The following is a 14,898-nucleotide window of genomic DNA, read 5'->3' as shown; positions in this document are numbered from 1 at the left end:
AATCCACCAAGAATGGAAGAAGCACAAAAAAACCCATCAAAGATATTACAAATAATTGAACATTGTATGAACTGACAGTGGCTGCAGTGGACCGTTTCCATTATTTTTATTTAGTTTTTGTCTCTGTGGCTGGCTGATGGACCAAGAACAGTATAAGCAAGAGTATCATACTTTTGACACAACCCCTATCTGACAACAGACACTGTTTGTAGCTATTCACAGACTCCCACAGACGCCCAGTGCACTAGCACTGCTGAACCATAATTTCCTGTTTAGGAGGCACATGGAGGGTGCCAGTTTGTAGGGGGCTTTTTTCAGTGGCGTTGTTTTGAAATTGCAACCAAATTGCAAGCATCCAAAAATGATTTACAATAATTTGTGTTATCTCCGGGTGAAAACAATAATTTGTCAAGCACAATACAATTCATTCTTTCGTTATTTGTGTGTGTGTGTTTTTATTTTATTTATTTATTAACCTATTAATGAAAAAATTGTACATTTTACCACTTTAGGGCCACCGTACCTTTTACGACCATACGATCTGCACACACTTGGACTTGGAAGTACTCAGTCAAACCATGTATTTATCTTGAAATACTGTAACGTGGCAAGAAAAGTCGATGAGTTCACGGAAAAAAGGTACGACACTAAATGGTTAACTGGGGGATGGGGGTCAGCATGACATCACTGCTGGACGAAGCAGCAAGGAGTGGTTTCTGTGAAGAGCTCCCCGTCCCAAATCAATGGAACATACCCAAACACTCAGGAAAAACGCCCTCTAGTTTTATCCAGCGTCAAAACAAAGTGTTATAGCCGTGCTTTGCTCAAAGAGGAATGAACTGCTCTGGAAAATCACACCGCCAGCGCTGAACAGAGAAAAGAGTCGCCTCCGCTGGAGGGTTGGTGGTTTTCAAGTTTCTCCCTCTTGTCATGGTAAGCATTTATACATAGTGTTTGGGGGCAAAAGCACCAGCTAACCGGCATATTTTGTTTGTATCATAGTGAAAAAGCTAACGGGAAACTTAGGTTATTTTAAAAGACGAGCAACAGCTGGGGAGAAGGGAAACTCCACGAAGTCGGGCCAGGGAGGCGCTATGGCTGACTTAAACAGGCTTAGTCTGCTCTGTTCACCGGGTCTAGAGACACGTCTGGTACAGATGTTTGTAGCTTACCTTTTAAACAAGTCGTGGGCCTACTAAGCTAGACAGTATACTCTATCAAAAATGGAGCTAAAAAGCTCATATTTATGAATTAAACGGACTGCGCCCTCGTTTGATAGAAAGTAAGCATTGCATTTAACGGTAGTTCCAAATAAAGTAACATTCATAAAGAAGCTGGTTACTACTGCAATTTCTTCCTCCAGTTTCCTCATATTTTCTTTCTTTGTGTTTTTGATTGAGCTGTGGCGATGGAGGCCCGTGTTATATTACTGTTACTAGATTCAAACAAACTACATGTGGGGTAAATAGTACCCTGGTAGGACTAAAAAGTCCTAAAAAGGACTAAAAAGGACTAAAAAGTCTAGTAGGACTAAAAAGTCCTACCAGACTGATAATTTGATATATCTAACCTAAAAAAAAATCACACAAACAAGCTATGCAGGCTAAAGGTTTCAATATTAAGAACACATATACTTTATTTACTTTGAATACAGTTTAACACCCCTGTTATAAATTTAAATAAAGGCTTTTTGTGTGAGGTCTCTTTAAACTCAAATATTTACTCCATTAACTGTTATAACTGTTAACTGCTGTTTCAGCTGCTGTTCTGCTTCAGTACAGATCTCTTACGTGATTTTTATGAGACTTGTATGTGTTTACTTTTGTAAACTAGAACCAAATCAGACAAATCAAATCTCAATATGTGGGGGATAAAAATGCTTGCATGCCTAAAGTGGCAAACCAGGTTATCCTAGATTACATTGGTCACCCATCTGTACTCTAAGACAGATTGGGGCTTCATATTTCTACCATAGAAAGACAAGGCTTTCTCCTAATATTTGTTTCTTGATGCAAAACATAAAGGATAAGTTTTTCTCTAGAGTGAACTTCTTGGATGTCACGGCAGGATGACAGTCAGGAAAGTGAGGTTGCAAGTCGGCATATTTGCTCTTTAAAGAAAACAGGTTGGAAGCCACAGGAATGGTGCAAAGAGGATGTTGCCTGCCGTCATCCTGCAATTGTCACTTGATTGTGCAGCTGCGCTTAGCAGGCAGGTAGATCTACCCGTGGGAAGCAGGAGGATGTAGAATTTATCATTCAGGATATTTCTCTATGAAAACTGATCACTGAAAAAAAAGCGATGAGCTTATTTAGTCTTTTTTACAGGTGCGCTACCTTTTTTTAGTTCTTGTTTTGCTTCCCCATGCCAATCCACATGCAGCATATATCAAGAATGCCATGAGATAAAAGTTACTCTAAACTTTGCAGATTACCAAGAGCCAAATATTGATTCATACAGATGTATACCCCTGCCTCATAGCCGTCACTAAATTACATGTTGAACACTAGTATGAGACTCAAGGTGGCGCTGTAGTGAAAACTGTAAATTCGGCATTCAGTAGTAAAAGTCTAACTTTTATACAGCTCCTTAGCCATAAGCCCTTTTTTAAAGTTTAAGAAATGCTTTTCAGTTTGATGAGTGAATTATATGTTATATTATACTTTTATTAAGTAATGCTTAAATGATTTGACTAAAGGAATCCAGTCATTCCTAAGTGGACTCAGGTAAAATCTAGCTACTGCCTCTATATCAATTTCAGGGGCTCTCTTTTTGTCTTTAAGGTTAAAAAAATGTCAGTATTGTGAGTGAGCTAAATGATGGTCCAGATGATTTGAGGAGCTTGATAAAGATGCTTTATGCCAATCAGACATTTGAGTCAGAAAGGTGAGTCAAGATTTAATATCTTGGATTCAAGAGTGTAGTAGTAAAGAAAGAGGACCACTATAACTGAGATTACTTGAAAGAATAGAGTGATGGTACAATGAGCAGGGCAAAATTGTTCATCTTAATGTTCTGTGACATCTCAAGAATCATTTCCCTTTCCCCTGACCTCAATAAGAACTTTAATAGTCCTTAACATATAGTGTCAAAATGATATAAAAGGGCAATTATGACTCAAAAGCTTACAACTAATCACTAAGAGAAATTTGAGCTTTTTTTCGCTGTCAAGCAAGCTTTTGAACCCCTTTCTTTTTTTCATTTATATGGTCTTATGACAGTGCTGTCAATTAACTATTATAATACCACGAAAATAATTTAAATGTCAAAACCTGAATTAAAAGCTGGCAGTACTTTTTATATATTGATGTAAGATGGTAATGGATAATATTCAACTGCAACTTCCTACAGTTAAGCTTTATTGTATTTTTATATAAAGTTTGTGACATGCAAGTTTAGTTAACTAAATCTTAAATTGAAAAAGGAAAGAAACAAAAGCTGGTAAGGGGTCAGTGAGTCATTCAGTAAAATCTGTTTGATGGCTTTCTGATGTCTGGGCTGCACAGACTGAGTCAGACTGTGGTTTGGTGTGTTGGCAGACTACAGTTCATGCTACCATTAGGAATATATTTAGGTAAAGCTGGAGAAATGCTGGTTACAATACACATCTGCTCTTTTATTCAATGAATATTTGTTCTCATTGTTGAGTCTCGCTGCTGTGAAGAATTCAGTGTCTCTAAGGTTAGAGAAATTCACATTGTGATGCAAAAAGTCTGGAGTGGAGAGCAGAGCTGTTGTGGAAAATGCGATGAAACGGCACTCCGGCCCACATCCTCTCTGCTGAAGCCATAAATGGAAACTCATGGAAAAAGCTTTGGCTAAGCCATGAGGTGGAGCTACATGATGAAATGATTCATAGCACTAAAACAAAACATTTGATCCATCATCTGTTTTCCCATTTTGAGATATGTTTGCACATGCAAAAAAACTAGCAAAATTTCCAGAACTTGTAGATTTGTATGATCCACCAGAAACTTTTATCACTTGTGGTGAGTGGTAGGGCGTTGCCCACCTTACAGTCATACCTGGATTTTCAGGGTTTTCATCAAAGCAGTGAATCACACTCAGTGATTGCTGTAAATCCTGGATAATCCTCATTCATGTGGTATAAAAAAAAACAAAGCCCTGAGCTAATTGTCTGTGTTTTCAAAGAAGTTGCATCGAGGTAGGACTACCTGGATGTGGCAAAAACAGTGATGATTATTTTGGTCAGTAATTATCTAGATTATTTAAATACACCAACATTAACTTTAAAGGGTGTCTTTTTACAAGTGATTTATTCAATCTTTAAAAACTTTGGAGTGAACTTTTAATGAAAAAAGCGAGGGATACTGTGGGAAACAAAGTCATTTGGCCCCTGGCAGCCCACAGTCTCTACTGGGATGTCAGCGGGTGCAGAAAGGGGCAACAAAAGGCAGATTCGCATTGCTCAGGAGAGCTACACGATAGCCGGAGAGAAAGAGATGGAGAGCTGAGGTCAACAACTGATGCTGTGGTCGTACGCCTCCAAAACCAGACCAAATGAGAGACCATGGGAGACGAAAGCAGCTGCAGGCAACCGTTAAGGATCCTTGCACAGTTTCACCTACAGAAGCCTTTTATGACTTTTGCTCCTTCTACCTAGATGTTTTTAACTCGAAGCAATGGCAGTTATCTACAGAATGTACAGTTGTGGTTAGAAATTTATGTATACTTATCATGGGCATACATTTTTTAAAAGTAATTAAAGATGCAATCATTTCACTCTGGAAAAAAAATTGGTTCAACAAAATTATTAAAAGCCCCAAATAACCCTTATATTCATGCCCATGATAAGCACATGTAAACTTCTGACCACAAACATATATGAAAAGTTCAGTTTTCCTTGTCCAATTAAGTTATATTTATTTAAATAATTGACCGTTTTTTGTTATTAACATTGTTAACAATGTGAGAATTACTCACGCATGTAGTATTATAATCCACAAAATACTAGTTTTCTTTCTGCTATAGTAGCCAAAATATTGTCCATCAATATTGTTTATCTCAAGAAAACATCACCTAGAGATTGTGTGTACAATAGTTGCAAAATGTAACAAAGTGTTGCTTTCTAACATCTGTGTGTTTGTGTGTTTTTTACACTGTTTTACACCACTCGTTCATATTCTGTGATTGTATCACAGTGACTTTCTTTCTTTGGGAAAAAACAATAGTCTTCAGTTTTATCCAAGATGCAAAATCAGGGTTTTGTCTCAGCAAATACAGATACAAATAATGACCTTTACCAATCTAGCTGAGATAAGTATCTTATAAATATTTCATGCATGGGAGAGTGGAGGTAGACAAGGAGGAGATAGTTTTGTCTGGCTGTACTTACTCCTCACAAAGTGTTTCCCTCTGGGGAGTGGAGAGAATGATTTGGCTGCTTCCTGTCAACTTTGAAAGTCCCCATTTGTCATCACAGCTTTACTCGCTCTGAAAAGAAAGAAGCTTTCAGCAGGCCAGAGAAAGGACTGTCTTAGTCACCTTCACATGTAACTTAGTTTGTCAGTAAAGTTTGTAAATGACAAAATTAATTTGAGATTTTCATATAGCACATATTGTCTTCTCATCTCAAATCCTCTTCACTTGGGAGAACAAGCTAAAGAACGCCAAGACACATTAGTATAAGGCAACCCGTCTGGTTTCAGTAATCCTCCAATCAGCTCATCACCTTATGTTGCTATACTATTGTGTCCTTGTTATAAAAATCTCGGGGCTCCTCATATGTCTGTTTTTTTTCCTCCGCAGCGCTGTGTCTGAAGAAGTTGACCTGCACTTTGAATCCATCCTGAAAGACCATGCTGTCCCTCCTGCTGTCCGCAGTGCTGGCTGTCCAAGCGATGGGTGGGTGTTGCTGCTCCCTTTGCCCTGCTATTAGATTCGAGTGACTGCAGTGGGAAATGTCATCGCTTGTTAAACAATACACCCTGCAGGGCCTATTAGTCTTTTGCCTTCAAAAGCTTCACTGGGAAAAAAACAACCTTTCAAATGAGGCTACTCCCAAAAAATAATGTGCCAATAGTTTAAAAGTTATAAACTGTCCCTGTTTAAACCCACATCAACTGAAATGAGTTGTCAGAGAGCAAATTCCTATTTAAACAGATGTCTGGCTAAAGGAGAAAAGGGATATTTTTCACAATAATTCTTTTGAGTTTAGTTTTAAATGGTTACAACTTCATCATATGAGGGTGTTTTGTATTTTCTTTATAATTCAGCTTGTAAAAGAGAACAGCTTTGACCTTTTCCACGCATGTGAGGAGTGGCGAGAGCTCTGGGCATAGGTAAGGTGCGCTGTGAAAAATGCTAGAAGTTGAGTTTTGCTGCCTTGACTCAAGAAGGGTGATGAGGAAGTCATCGTATTATATTTATAACACTGGGAAGCAGGGTGCTGGTGGTTGATGTTGCAACTGAGGATGCATGACTCGCATACTCAAAAGTTTCACTTCAGTAGAAATGACGCTCAAAGGAAACTTGTCATCATAAAAAAGAAACAAATAGCCTGGGCTGACGTGATGGCATCTCATGACAGTAAATAAAAGAAGGGAATGGCATATGCCGAAAGAAGTATCAACAGTGCATATATTTAAACATCAGCCCTTTCTCAGTTGGTGTGTGGCTGATGCCATGTAAATTTAAATCTCATATTGAGTACCATTCTTCTATATTAATATATAGCCTTAAGAAGAAGGACAAAATCAGTTCGCAAATCCTCAAAGTTCACAAAGAACTTTTATCGTCCAAAATGCCATCATTTAAAGAGCTTTTTTTGCCTTTTCTGCTCTCCGGTTGAGCTGACACAACCTCCTATCGGCCATCAGTGGCACATTACAATTTTGACTCAGTGGACCTAAGTGTCTTCAGTGGTTCATTAGGGACCCATTCTCTCCCAGCACAAATGGGCCTGCGGCCTGCTCATTACTGGCTGTGTAGCATCCACTGCCTAACTCGCTTCCCTCAGTGGGAGGGAAGAGGAGGAGGAGGGGGTGTCAGGGACTGATGGAGCTCTTTAACTCACGGGTAATGGGCTATATTGTAGCTCACACAATGATTCACTTTCTGCTAACTGGAGCACTAAGTGAATTAGTTGGAGTCTAGTTTGATACTACAGTCTGCCTATGTAACACCGTATCACATTACAAAAGTCTCATATTTTGTGGATATTATTTAAACTATTATTATCACCACTTCCTGTAGCTTTAGAGAGCTTCTGCTGGCACACACAGAAACCTACAGACTTGTGCATTTAACTGAGCATCTATTTATATGTGTGGACGGCTGTGCTGATATGATCCAGGGTCTCCGAGGTCTCTAACTCCCTCGCTGGGATTACTTGCTGTAATCTTTGTTGTACTCAACCATGTCATTTCTTGATAATTCCTGCAAGTTCCCATATCAGCAGATGTGATTTTACTTTGTGGCCTTTGCCAAAACACTTTGTGAGAATGGTATGTTTTGGGGTAAAAAAAAGAAAGAAAAAGAAATAAGGCACATGACAGCACTGTCATCCCAGCATAGTAACATTGTCTCTGTAGCTCCCAGCTGTATCCTGACTCAGGAGTCAGATGATGGATTATTCTCAGTAAAATCTCTCCCTGATGTTACTCATACAGCACTGCACAGCTGTTGCCTCCAGAGCTAGGAAGAGCTTTGTCTGTAGGTGGATGTTGCTTTTCTCTATTTAGGAAGCAGGAGAGAGAAAAGATTGCCACCCTGCTCAGAATTGGCTTTGACCCCTGACCTTAAGTGTTACTTAAATTTTTTTTTATCACACTCATTATAACGCATTGTGGTTACAGGTGTCTGCAAAATGCAAACTAAATTGCAGATCTGTGTACAGTAATGCCTGAGCCACAACAGTTAGCTGAGTACAGTAACAGTCTTGGCTTGCAGCACACAGCAGTGTCAGCCTGTTGCAGAGCTAACAGGGGGCTGTCTAGCTAATTGCTTGTTGTTGTCATACTCTGTGTTCAGTTAGCACAGTCACCAGGCTGCCAGAGCTCGCCGTGGGCAGCTCTTAGAAACCAAACAATGAAAGAGAATCGCATCCATGCAAATGTAGAATTGAAAACCAGACACGATTTTTACTCTCAGTGATGGCAACTGTAAGGTAATTCAAATTAACTAGCATAATTGGATAGATTGCATCTAGTAAAGTAGTCGCCAGGCACAGATTATGGCAGGGCCCCAGAGCGTGAAAATAGCCCGCTCATGCCTTCATCTCTAGTGTACTTTTTAAAGGTCTGCTAACTATGAATACCCTCTTCCTTCCCTCCTTTTCTCTTCACAGCAATTGATTCTGCAGAGAGGGGACACTTTAGCCTGTGCACAAATTCAATTTAGGGTTATTACCCTGTATCAGTGATGTTTTTGCTAATTTGATTATGTCCAGTAAAGTATCCTTTTAAAAACAATCGAGGACAGGCTCAACAAAGATTGGTTTCGCTGCAGTGCATACATAATGACGAGTCTCTGTTGGCTTGCCTCTGTCTCACTGTTTCCCAGCTCTTCTTTTCTTACAGTGCACTTATTGAAACAGAGTGCATTACCCAACAAGCACCTCATGATTATTTCAACAAGTCTTAAAAATGCTGGCTTGTGGATCGTTAAAAAATTGATACAGGTAATATGCCGAGATTGCAGTTCTGGAGGGGAAGAGAGGCCTGAAGCCATATGTGGGCCTGCTGTGTGTCTAGTAGGCTTTGATAAATGTGTTGAATGGATGCTGATCTGTGCTTGGGAAGTGTCACAGCTACTACTGGCTTGCTGTGAAAGCATCCCAGCAGCTGACAGAGGGAGACCCCTGCTTGCCTGGTGTTGCGTCGGACACACGGCGGTGGTGTCGTCGGGTGCTGTGGGGATAAAACTCTGCCTCTGTCTTTTATCCTGATGTGTCGGGTTGTTTCATGTTCAACTCCAACAACAAACACCCATTAAACTGAATTTACATGCATGATCTGCATTGTTTAGTTACATTTTTTGGTCTGAAAAAACCCAACCACAATTGTGAGATACATGTATGTACAAGAAACTTCTTCAGTACCCCTTCTTTGGTAGATGTTGCACATTACTACGGCAAAAACTACTTCATAGTACATTTTGAGGTCTCATTGCAATTATTGTTTTGTCGTAGGAGCCAATTTTGAGTTTCAGTTTCTTGGCTAACTGCGTGACATTTGAATCCCTTTCAGATACCTCGTAGTGACAAATATTTGAAATTATAGCCTTCCCCTGCTTTGGATTAATTTTCAGCTTCTTCAGTCACTGTTGGCGTTACTAAAACATTTGAAGAGTATGAGAAATTATCAGCTCTAGATTTATCATCAAATAACAGTTTTTACTAATAATTTGTGACCTAGTGGAGCATTAACAAGTAAATGAATTAGTTTTTCACCTTTTGTAATTGGAAACAAACTGCAGCACTTATTTTTGTTAGGCTTTAAATATTAGAAATCATGTTCACTTTACTAATATCTGACCCCCATGACCCTACTGCTACCTTCAGGCGCTCTCATGCACACCATCTCTTCACTAGTTTTTCTGTCTCCTGTTCATCAAAGGCTCTCTGTCCCTCCAGTTTGTAAGCCAGAGGCTTGCCTTTATCTGCCCACTGTTCTTTAGCCAACACCATCTGACTGCCGAAGTCCGTTAACGAGTTATTGACGGGATATGAGATGACATACTTCTACGAAGAAAGAAAGGCAGAAAAAAACACAGGTAGAGAACAAGTAAGAGATGAATGAGAAAAAGGAAAATAGAGCAACGATAATTCCTGTTGTGATTTATGATATTTTTTGAGAATAAGCTCTCAGTCCTCAGTGATTCCTATCCATATCATACTTACTATGCACATGCTCCCATCACTCAGTTAATGTTTTCCAAATGCATTTTTTTTTTCAAATAGGAGTGTTATGGACATGCACATCTGCTCTGACACCATGAAATCAAAAGCTAGTGTTCCCCTCAGACTTATACAGGGATTGGTAATATCATAAGAGTAATCTGTATGAAAGGGCTCGCAGATCCTTTGAGCAAAATCCTTTGATGTTCAGGTAGAGCGTAATGTGTAGAATAGAAATATGCTGAACTCCAGTTACATTCATCAGCAGAGGGGGGCACTGTTGTAAAAGCATTTTTCTCCTGCGTCTCTCCCTGCCCAACCAAAACCCACTGTCGGTGCAGTCTGTTAGTATTGCACCTTACGTACTGGTTTGCTTTGCTGTGTCAATATTGCCCCAGCAATTTCCCCTCCAGTGCTTGTGCTTGATGTTCCTTATGTATTAAATCATATTAGCACTTGTTGTATCATGTTTCAGCAGGGCTGTACCTTTTAAACATGCACTTACTGTGTTAAACACTCATTGTGCAAATAGCTCCATTCCCTGTTAGTGAATTGATGCCATTATTAGCTTTATGAAGTGGGACAGAATGGAATGAAATTAACTCTAATTGGAACAAAGACACTTTTTTTTTTTTTTGTAGTGTTAAAAAAATGATTATTGAACTGAGTGTTAAAATATTTTTTTTGTAGTGGACATTGATAATAAAGACTGGAGGTATCTTTGTAGATTACTGCAGAAACTCCTGATTTGAACGTGTGTGTGTGTGTGTGTGTGTGTGTGTGTGTGTGTGTCAAGGACAGTGCAAGGGGCCCAGGTAGTGATGTAGCACTGTGTATACATGTGTGTGTTTGTGTCTGTGGCTGATGGAACCTCTCTGCTCCAGAGCAACTTTGTAACAGTGTCTCCATTGTAGTGTCAGGGTACCTCATGTCCAAATCCTCTGACAGTGTGATGCTGTGGAGCTGTCAGCAGTCATACAGGTGTGGAATATCAATGTGCTGTCTGGCCTTTGGGTGTCTGTTTCTGCATGAAGTTGTGTCTTTGTCTCTATATGTGTATATGTCAGTAGGATTGTGTTTATGGACCTGGATTTTGTTTAAAATTGCATTCATACAGATAACACTGATACATTTCATCAATACTAACACTTTATGTAGCCTTTCCCTTTTCCAACAAAGCATAGTAGTGATCTACTGCAATATACACATTTGTACAGCACTTGTTACTCCTACTGCACAATACTGTTTGTGCAAAACCTTTCAGCTCTTTGAAAGACAGCAGGAATGACATAACCATCTTTTTTTTTTTTTTTAAATCTTGTAGTAACATCCATGCAGAACTGACCCTTTTTGGCATCAGCACAGTTTGTTTTTCCAAGCATTTTTTTTTCCAGAAGAGATCAGATTTTGCAACGATCAACAGTTTGATTAAACTTAGGACCACTGGAACATGATGTGACTCTGAGAAGGCTAGAGATTAAAGCTAGGTGGCGTGGAGGCTGAGCAGGTGGCTCATATGCCGTAAGGCTGTTGCAGATGCCTGGGTTTGAATCTGCCAAGAGCCATTTTCTGTGTCTTTCCTCTGTTCTCTTTCTAAGCTTTCTGCTCATAATAAAAGCTAAAACACCCCAAAAATACTTAAAGCTGATCAAAAGAGTGAATGCAGCCTTTGAGACATAGTGTATTGTTGCTATTGAAAACTTTTCTCAAGTTTTCACTAATATATTAGTTTATTTAAGTATCAAAAATTCTTCCATTTGTAGATTTGAAATCTAGTTGTAAAGAGATAGATTTCATGTCAGTTAGATTACAGTTGTGATGTGATTCACAGCAGGTAATAACAATCAACAACAATGCAAGATAAGAGTGTTATTGTCCAGGTCTTCATCTGTACTTCAGTATGTTCCAGAAAGAACATATGGTAGTAGCTTGTCCCTTGCACTCTTGCTCTACTTAAATTTTTGTTTACCTCTGTTTGTTGGAAAAGGCTTGGTTTTTATTTTAATTCTGCAGTACTATGACCTAGCAGCAGAAAACGAATGGATGCTTCGCTTTAGACCAGTAACCACTACCTAACTTGCCTCTTCTTCCTTCTCCCTGGTTGTATTCTGTATTGGTGCATGCTTGTCTGCAACAGGATATTCTTCTCATTTTTGCACCTTTTTAAACTGTCCTTGTCCCACACACATGTCCAAGCTCATTTGTAAGTCTGTCTTATCCTTTTCTCTCTTGCTGTATAGTGTATGTGCATGGTCTTGTTTGCAGCTGAATGTGCTTGTACATTTTATCCCTTTGTTGACTCACTTTTGGAGCTGTGGGATAAAAAAAAAAAAGTTGATGTTGAAATGAGTAAATTGCATGACGCATGTGAAGCATGTGAGTGAGTGACAGGAGGAAAGTGATGACAGGACATCTTTCCAGGTTTTTTTTTGTTTTTTTTTAAATATATTTGGTTTTGAGTGTTTTACTTTAAATATTACAAATTGTCTCTAATACAACTTTTTTTGTCTGCTGTTTGGGCTGGACAGCTTGCCAGAGTACAAAGCTGCCACAAGTATAAAGCTAACTCAAGCTCAATGGCACTATACTTTCCCTTCTTTCATTATATATAAAGCTGGTAGTATAAATTGTACATAGTCAGTTTTTTATTCACTCTATACAAGGAGTAAGGAGTATTTTCTGGTTTCACTAATGTCACAGCAGACTCTATTACTATATCAGTGCCCTGGAAACATGGCTTTCCAATACTAGTTACTCATGCCACCGTTTAAGTATACTTGGTTAAGAGGCTCTTACTTGTTTCTTCTTATCTAATCTTCATATATCTGGTTATTTCTAGCGTTAATCATTTAATCCAGATGTTGTTTGTACAGTTACATATACAGAAATACGTAAGTACATCAAGGTTAAAAATAATTTGTTGAAAATTACACAAACTCAGCGACTGATTTTGTTTAACTGTAAATCCAGCACATAACATAACACAGTAATTGAGGTGTGCACATCAGACTTGCCGAATGGAAAGCCTATCGTAATAACTAGATTGACTGTTGAAGGCCTACAGTCACAGCTCGGTAATCCAACGCGAACACATACTGCATCTGTAAATGCATGTGGGTGAACACGTGCACGCTCACCTGTCGGTATCTGTCAGTTTGATGCGAGGCATCTGTGGGTTTTATTTACCAACAGCCTTGTGCTTTACCCTGTGAGCAGCCCCAGTATAACAGTTCAGATTCACCTTTGCTGTCTGCTTGCATATCACACTGTTTCTCAGTCTCACAGTCAGCCTCCAAGCTCATCTCATGTGCCTAGTGAGCATGCTGTTCACTATATGAAAAACTCTGGGTAGAAGAAAACCCAGTAGCACCCATACCTTGCATGTCTCAGGAAAGCGGGATGGAAGGAGGTGTTGATAGTGACAAGGTAGTGGGTAGTCTTGAAAGTAGAGTGGAGAGCAGTGTTAAGATCACTTGCAGCCTTTTCTAGCCAGCCCTGTGCCTTGCTGCTAAGCGGGGCCCGTTGCCAGTGCTCGCAAAGGCTGTAATGAGTTTATTTCATGTCGGCTGTGAAAGTGCCCGTCTCTGTCTCGCAGGCACTCAAACAGAGCTGAGACCCATAAACACAAAGTGCAGTGTGTAAATCCCCACAGCCTGACATCTCCCAGCCTGCCCTCTATGGCTTCTGAGCATCTCTTTATCGAGAGAGAGAAGGGAGAGGTGAGATCCTCACTTACCCTCTGAGAAGACATGAATAGCCTGGAGACAATGTGCAGGGCAGCTTCCTCATGGAAGACCACAAGCACTGCACTCTTTATCTTCTCCTGCTTATGCTTGTCTCTGCTCAGAAAGCGTGTTTTTTTTTTCGTGTCGGTAGCAGACCTCTGTGGAAACATATCAAAAAGTCAACTGTTGTACAGAAGATGATGTTTGTTGTGCAGCAGTGTTCCAAAAAGGTACAGCATGCTAGTGTAAACTTGCATTCTCTTGGGGATGTTGTCTTTATGCTATATGAGTTGATTTCATTTAATGCATACAGCTTTATAAACCAAAGATTATGTAGGCACAAGTGAATAAACCCCCCCCATAACAAAACAACAATTTTGTGCTTTTGTATATGTTTTACATGCATTGCTGCCATTATATTCCAAATGATTTTTTTAGAGGGCAACCCAATATCTCTTTTTTCGTATTTAAATATATGTTGTCTTTCTGCTGTTTGCACTTAAACGTATAAATGATTTTGGTTGAAAGCAGCAGCAGATCAAAAACCGCGTGTGCTCATTCGCTTTGGCTTGTGGTGCTTCACCTCTGACGAATAGGACATCAGATGTGCGTTTTCCATGACGTCAGCCGGCCTAGCTTGCCCTCCTCTCCTGTCCAATCCCCTCCCCTTGATGCAATGCAAAATTCCCCCCTTGTGTTCTCTTTCCAAACCCAAGTCGGTGTCTCTACACAAGGTCCCTGTGTAGAGCTGTGTCCTCACAGGGCCTTGGAGTGAGTGGTAGGTCACTGCTTAAAGAAGCAGTGAATGAAAGAGGTGGGAAGAGGTGGAGATGTAGAATGAGAGAGGGGAGTTTCTATCTCTCTCTCTTCTCTGACATGGCTCTGGTCCGGGTTAAGGGATTAGTGTGTGAGGTTCCACCACAGCCTCTTCCTTGGCTTGTTTCCAGATATTATCTTTAAGTGTGAGCTCAACACCAGCCTCTCTTTCTTATTCCCCTTTTCCCTTCCCCCTTCGTGTACGAACTCAGTGGTGTGAGTCATCCCAGGCTGCTCGGGGAGTGATTTAATTGCTCTCTCTCCTCCTCCTCCAACATGCATGTCTCGTAGAGGCCGTCACTGACCCTCTACTTACACAAAAAATACCATCAACCTGTTCATTGCCACAAAGGTTGGACTGTCTTCTAAGACAGTGCCGATACAAACTCTAGAAATTTTCTCAGTTATCCCCATTGGTGGCGACAGAATGCCGCCTGCTTCTGCCATGCTTTGGTGTGATACCTCTTCTGTATTGTGTAGCCCTGCTGAGTGAATGTG

General features: G+C 40.0%; 1 protein-coding gene across 2 annotated transcripts in view; it reads left to right on the top strand.

The window, feature by feature from the left end:
- Positions 1-655: 655 nt before the first annotated feature.
- cd276 (CD276 molecule) overlaps positions 656-14,898 on the top strand; it is a 65,439-nt gene continuing 51,196 nt past the window's right edge. The window contains exons 1-2 of one of the 2 annotated variants that reach the window (XM_085154954.1): positions 656-933; positions 5,770-5,865. In XM_085154954.1, coding sequence (XP_085011080.1) covers positions 5,820-5,865 — 46 coding nt within the window. In that variant the 5' untranslated portion in view covers positions 656-933; positions 5,770-5,819. The remainder of the gene's footprint in view (positions 934-5,769; positions 5,866-14,898) is intronic. The other variant, XM_085154946.1, reaches the window with a different exon arrangement.

Source organism: Neolamprologus multifasciatus, chromosome 1 (genome assembly GCF_963576455.1).
Source record: "Neolamprologus multifasciatus chromosome 1, fNeoMul1.2, whole genome shotgun sequence".
Classification (NCBI taxonomy): Eukaryota; Metazoa; Chordata; class Actinopteri; order Cichliformes; family Cichlidae; genus Neolamprologus; species Neolamprologus multifasciatus.
The sequence above is the reverse complement of the archived record's forward strand: the minus strand, read 5'-3'. Positions and strand labels throughout refer to the sequence as shown.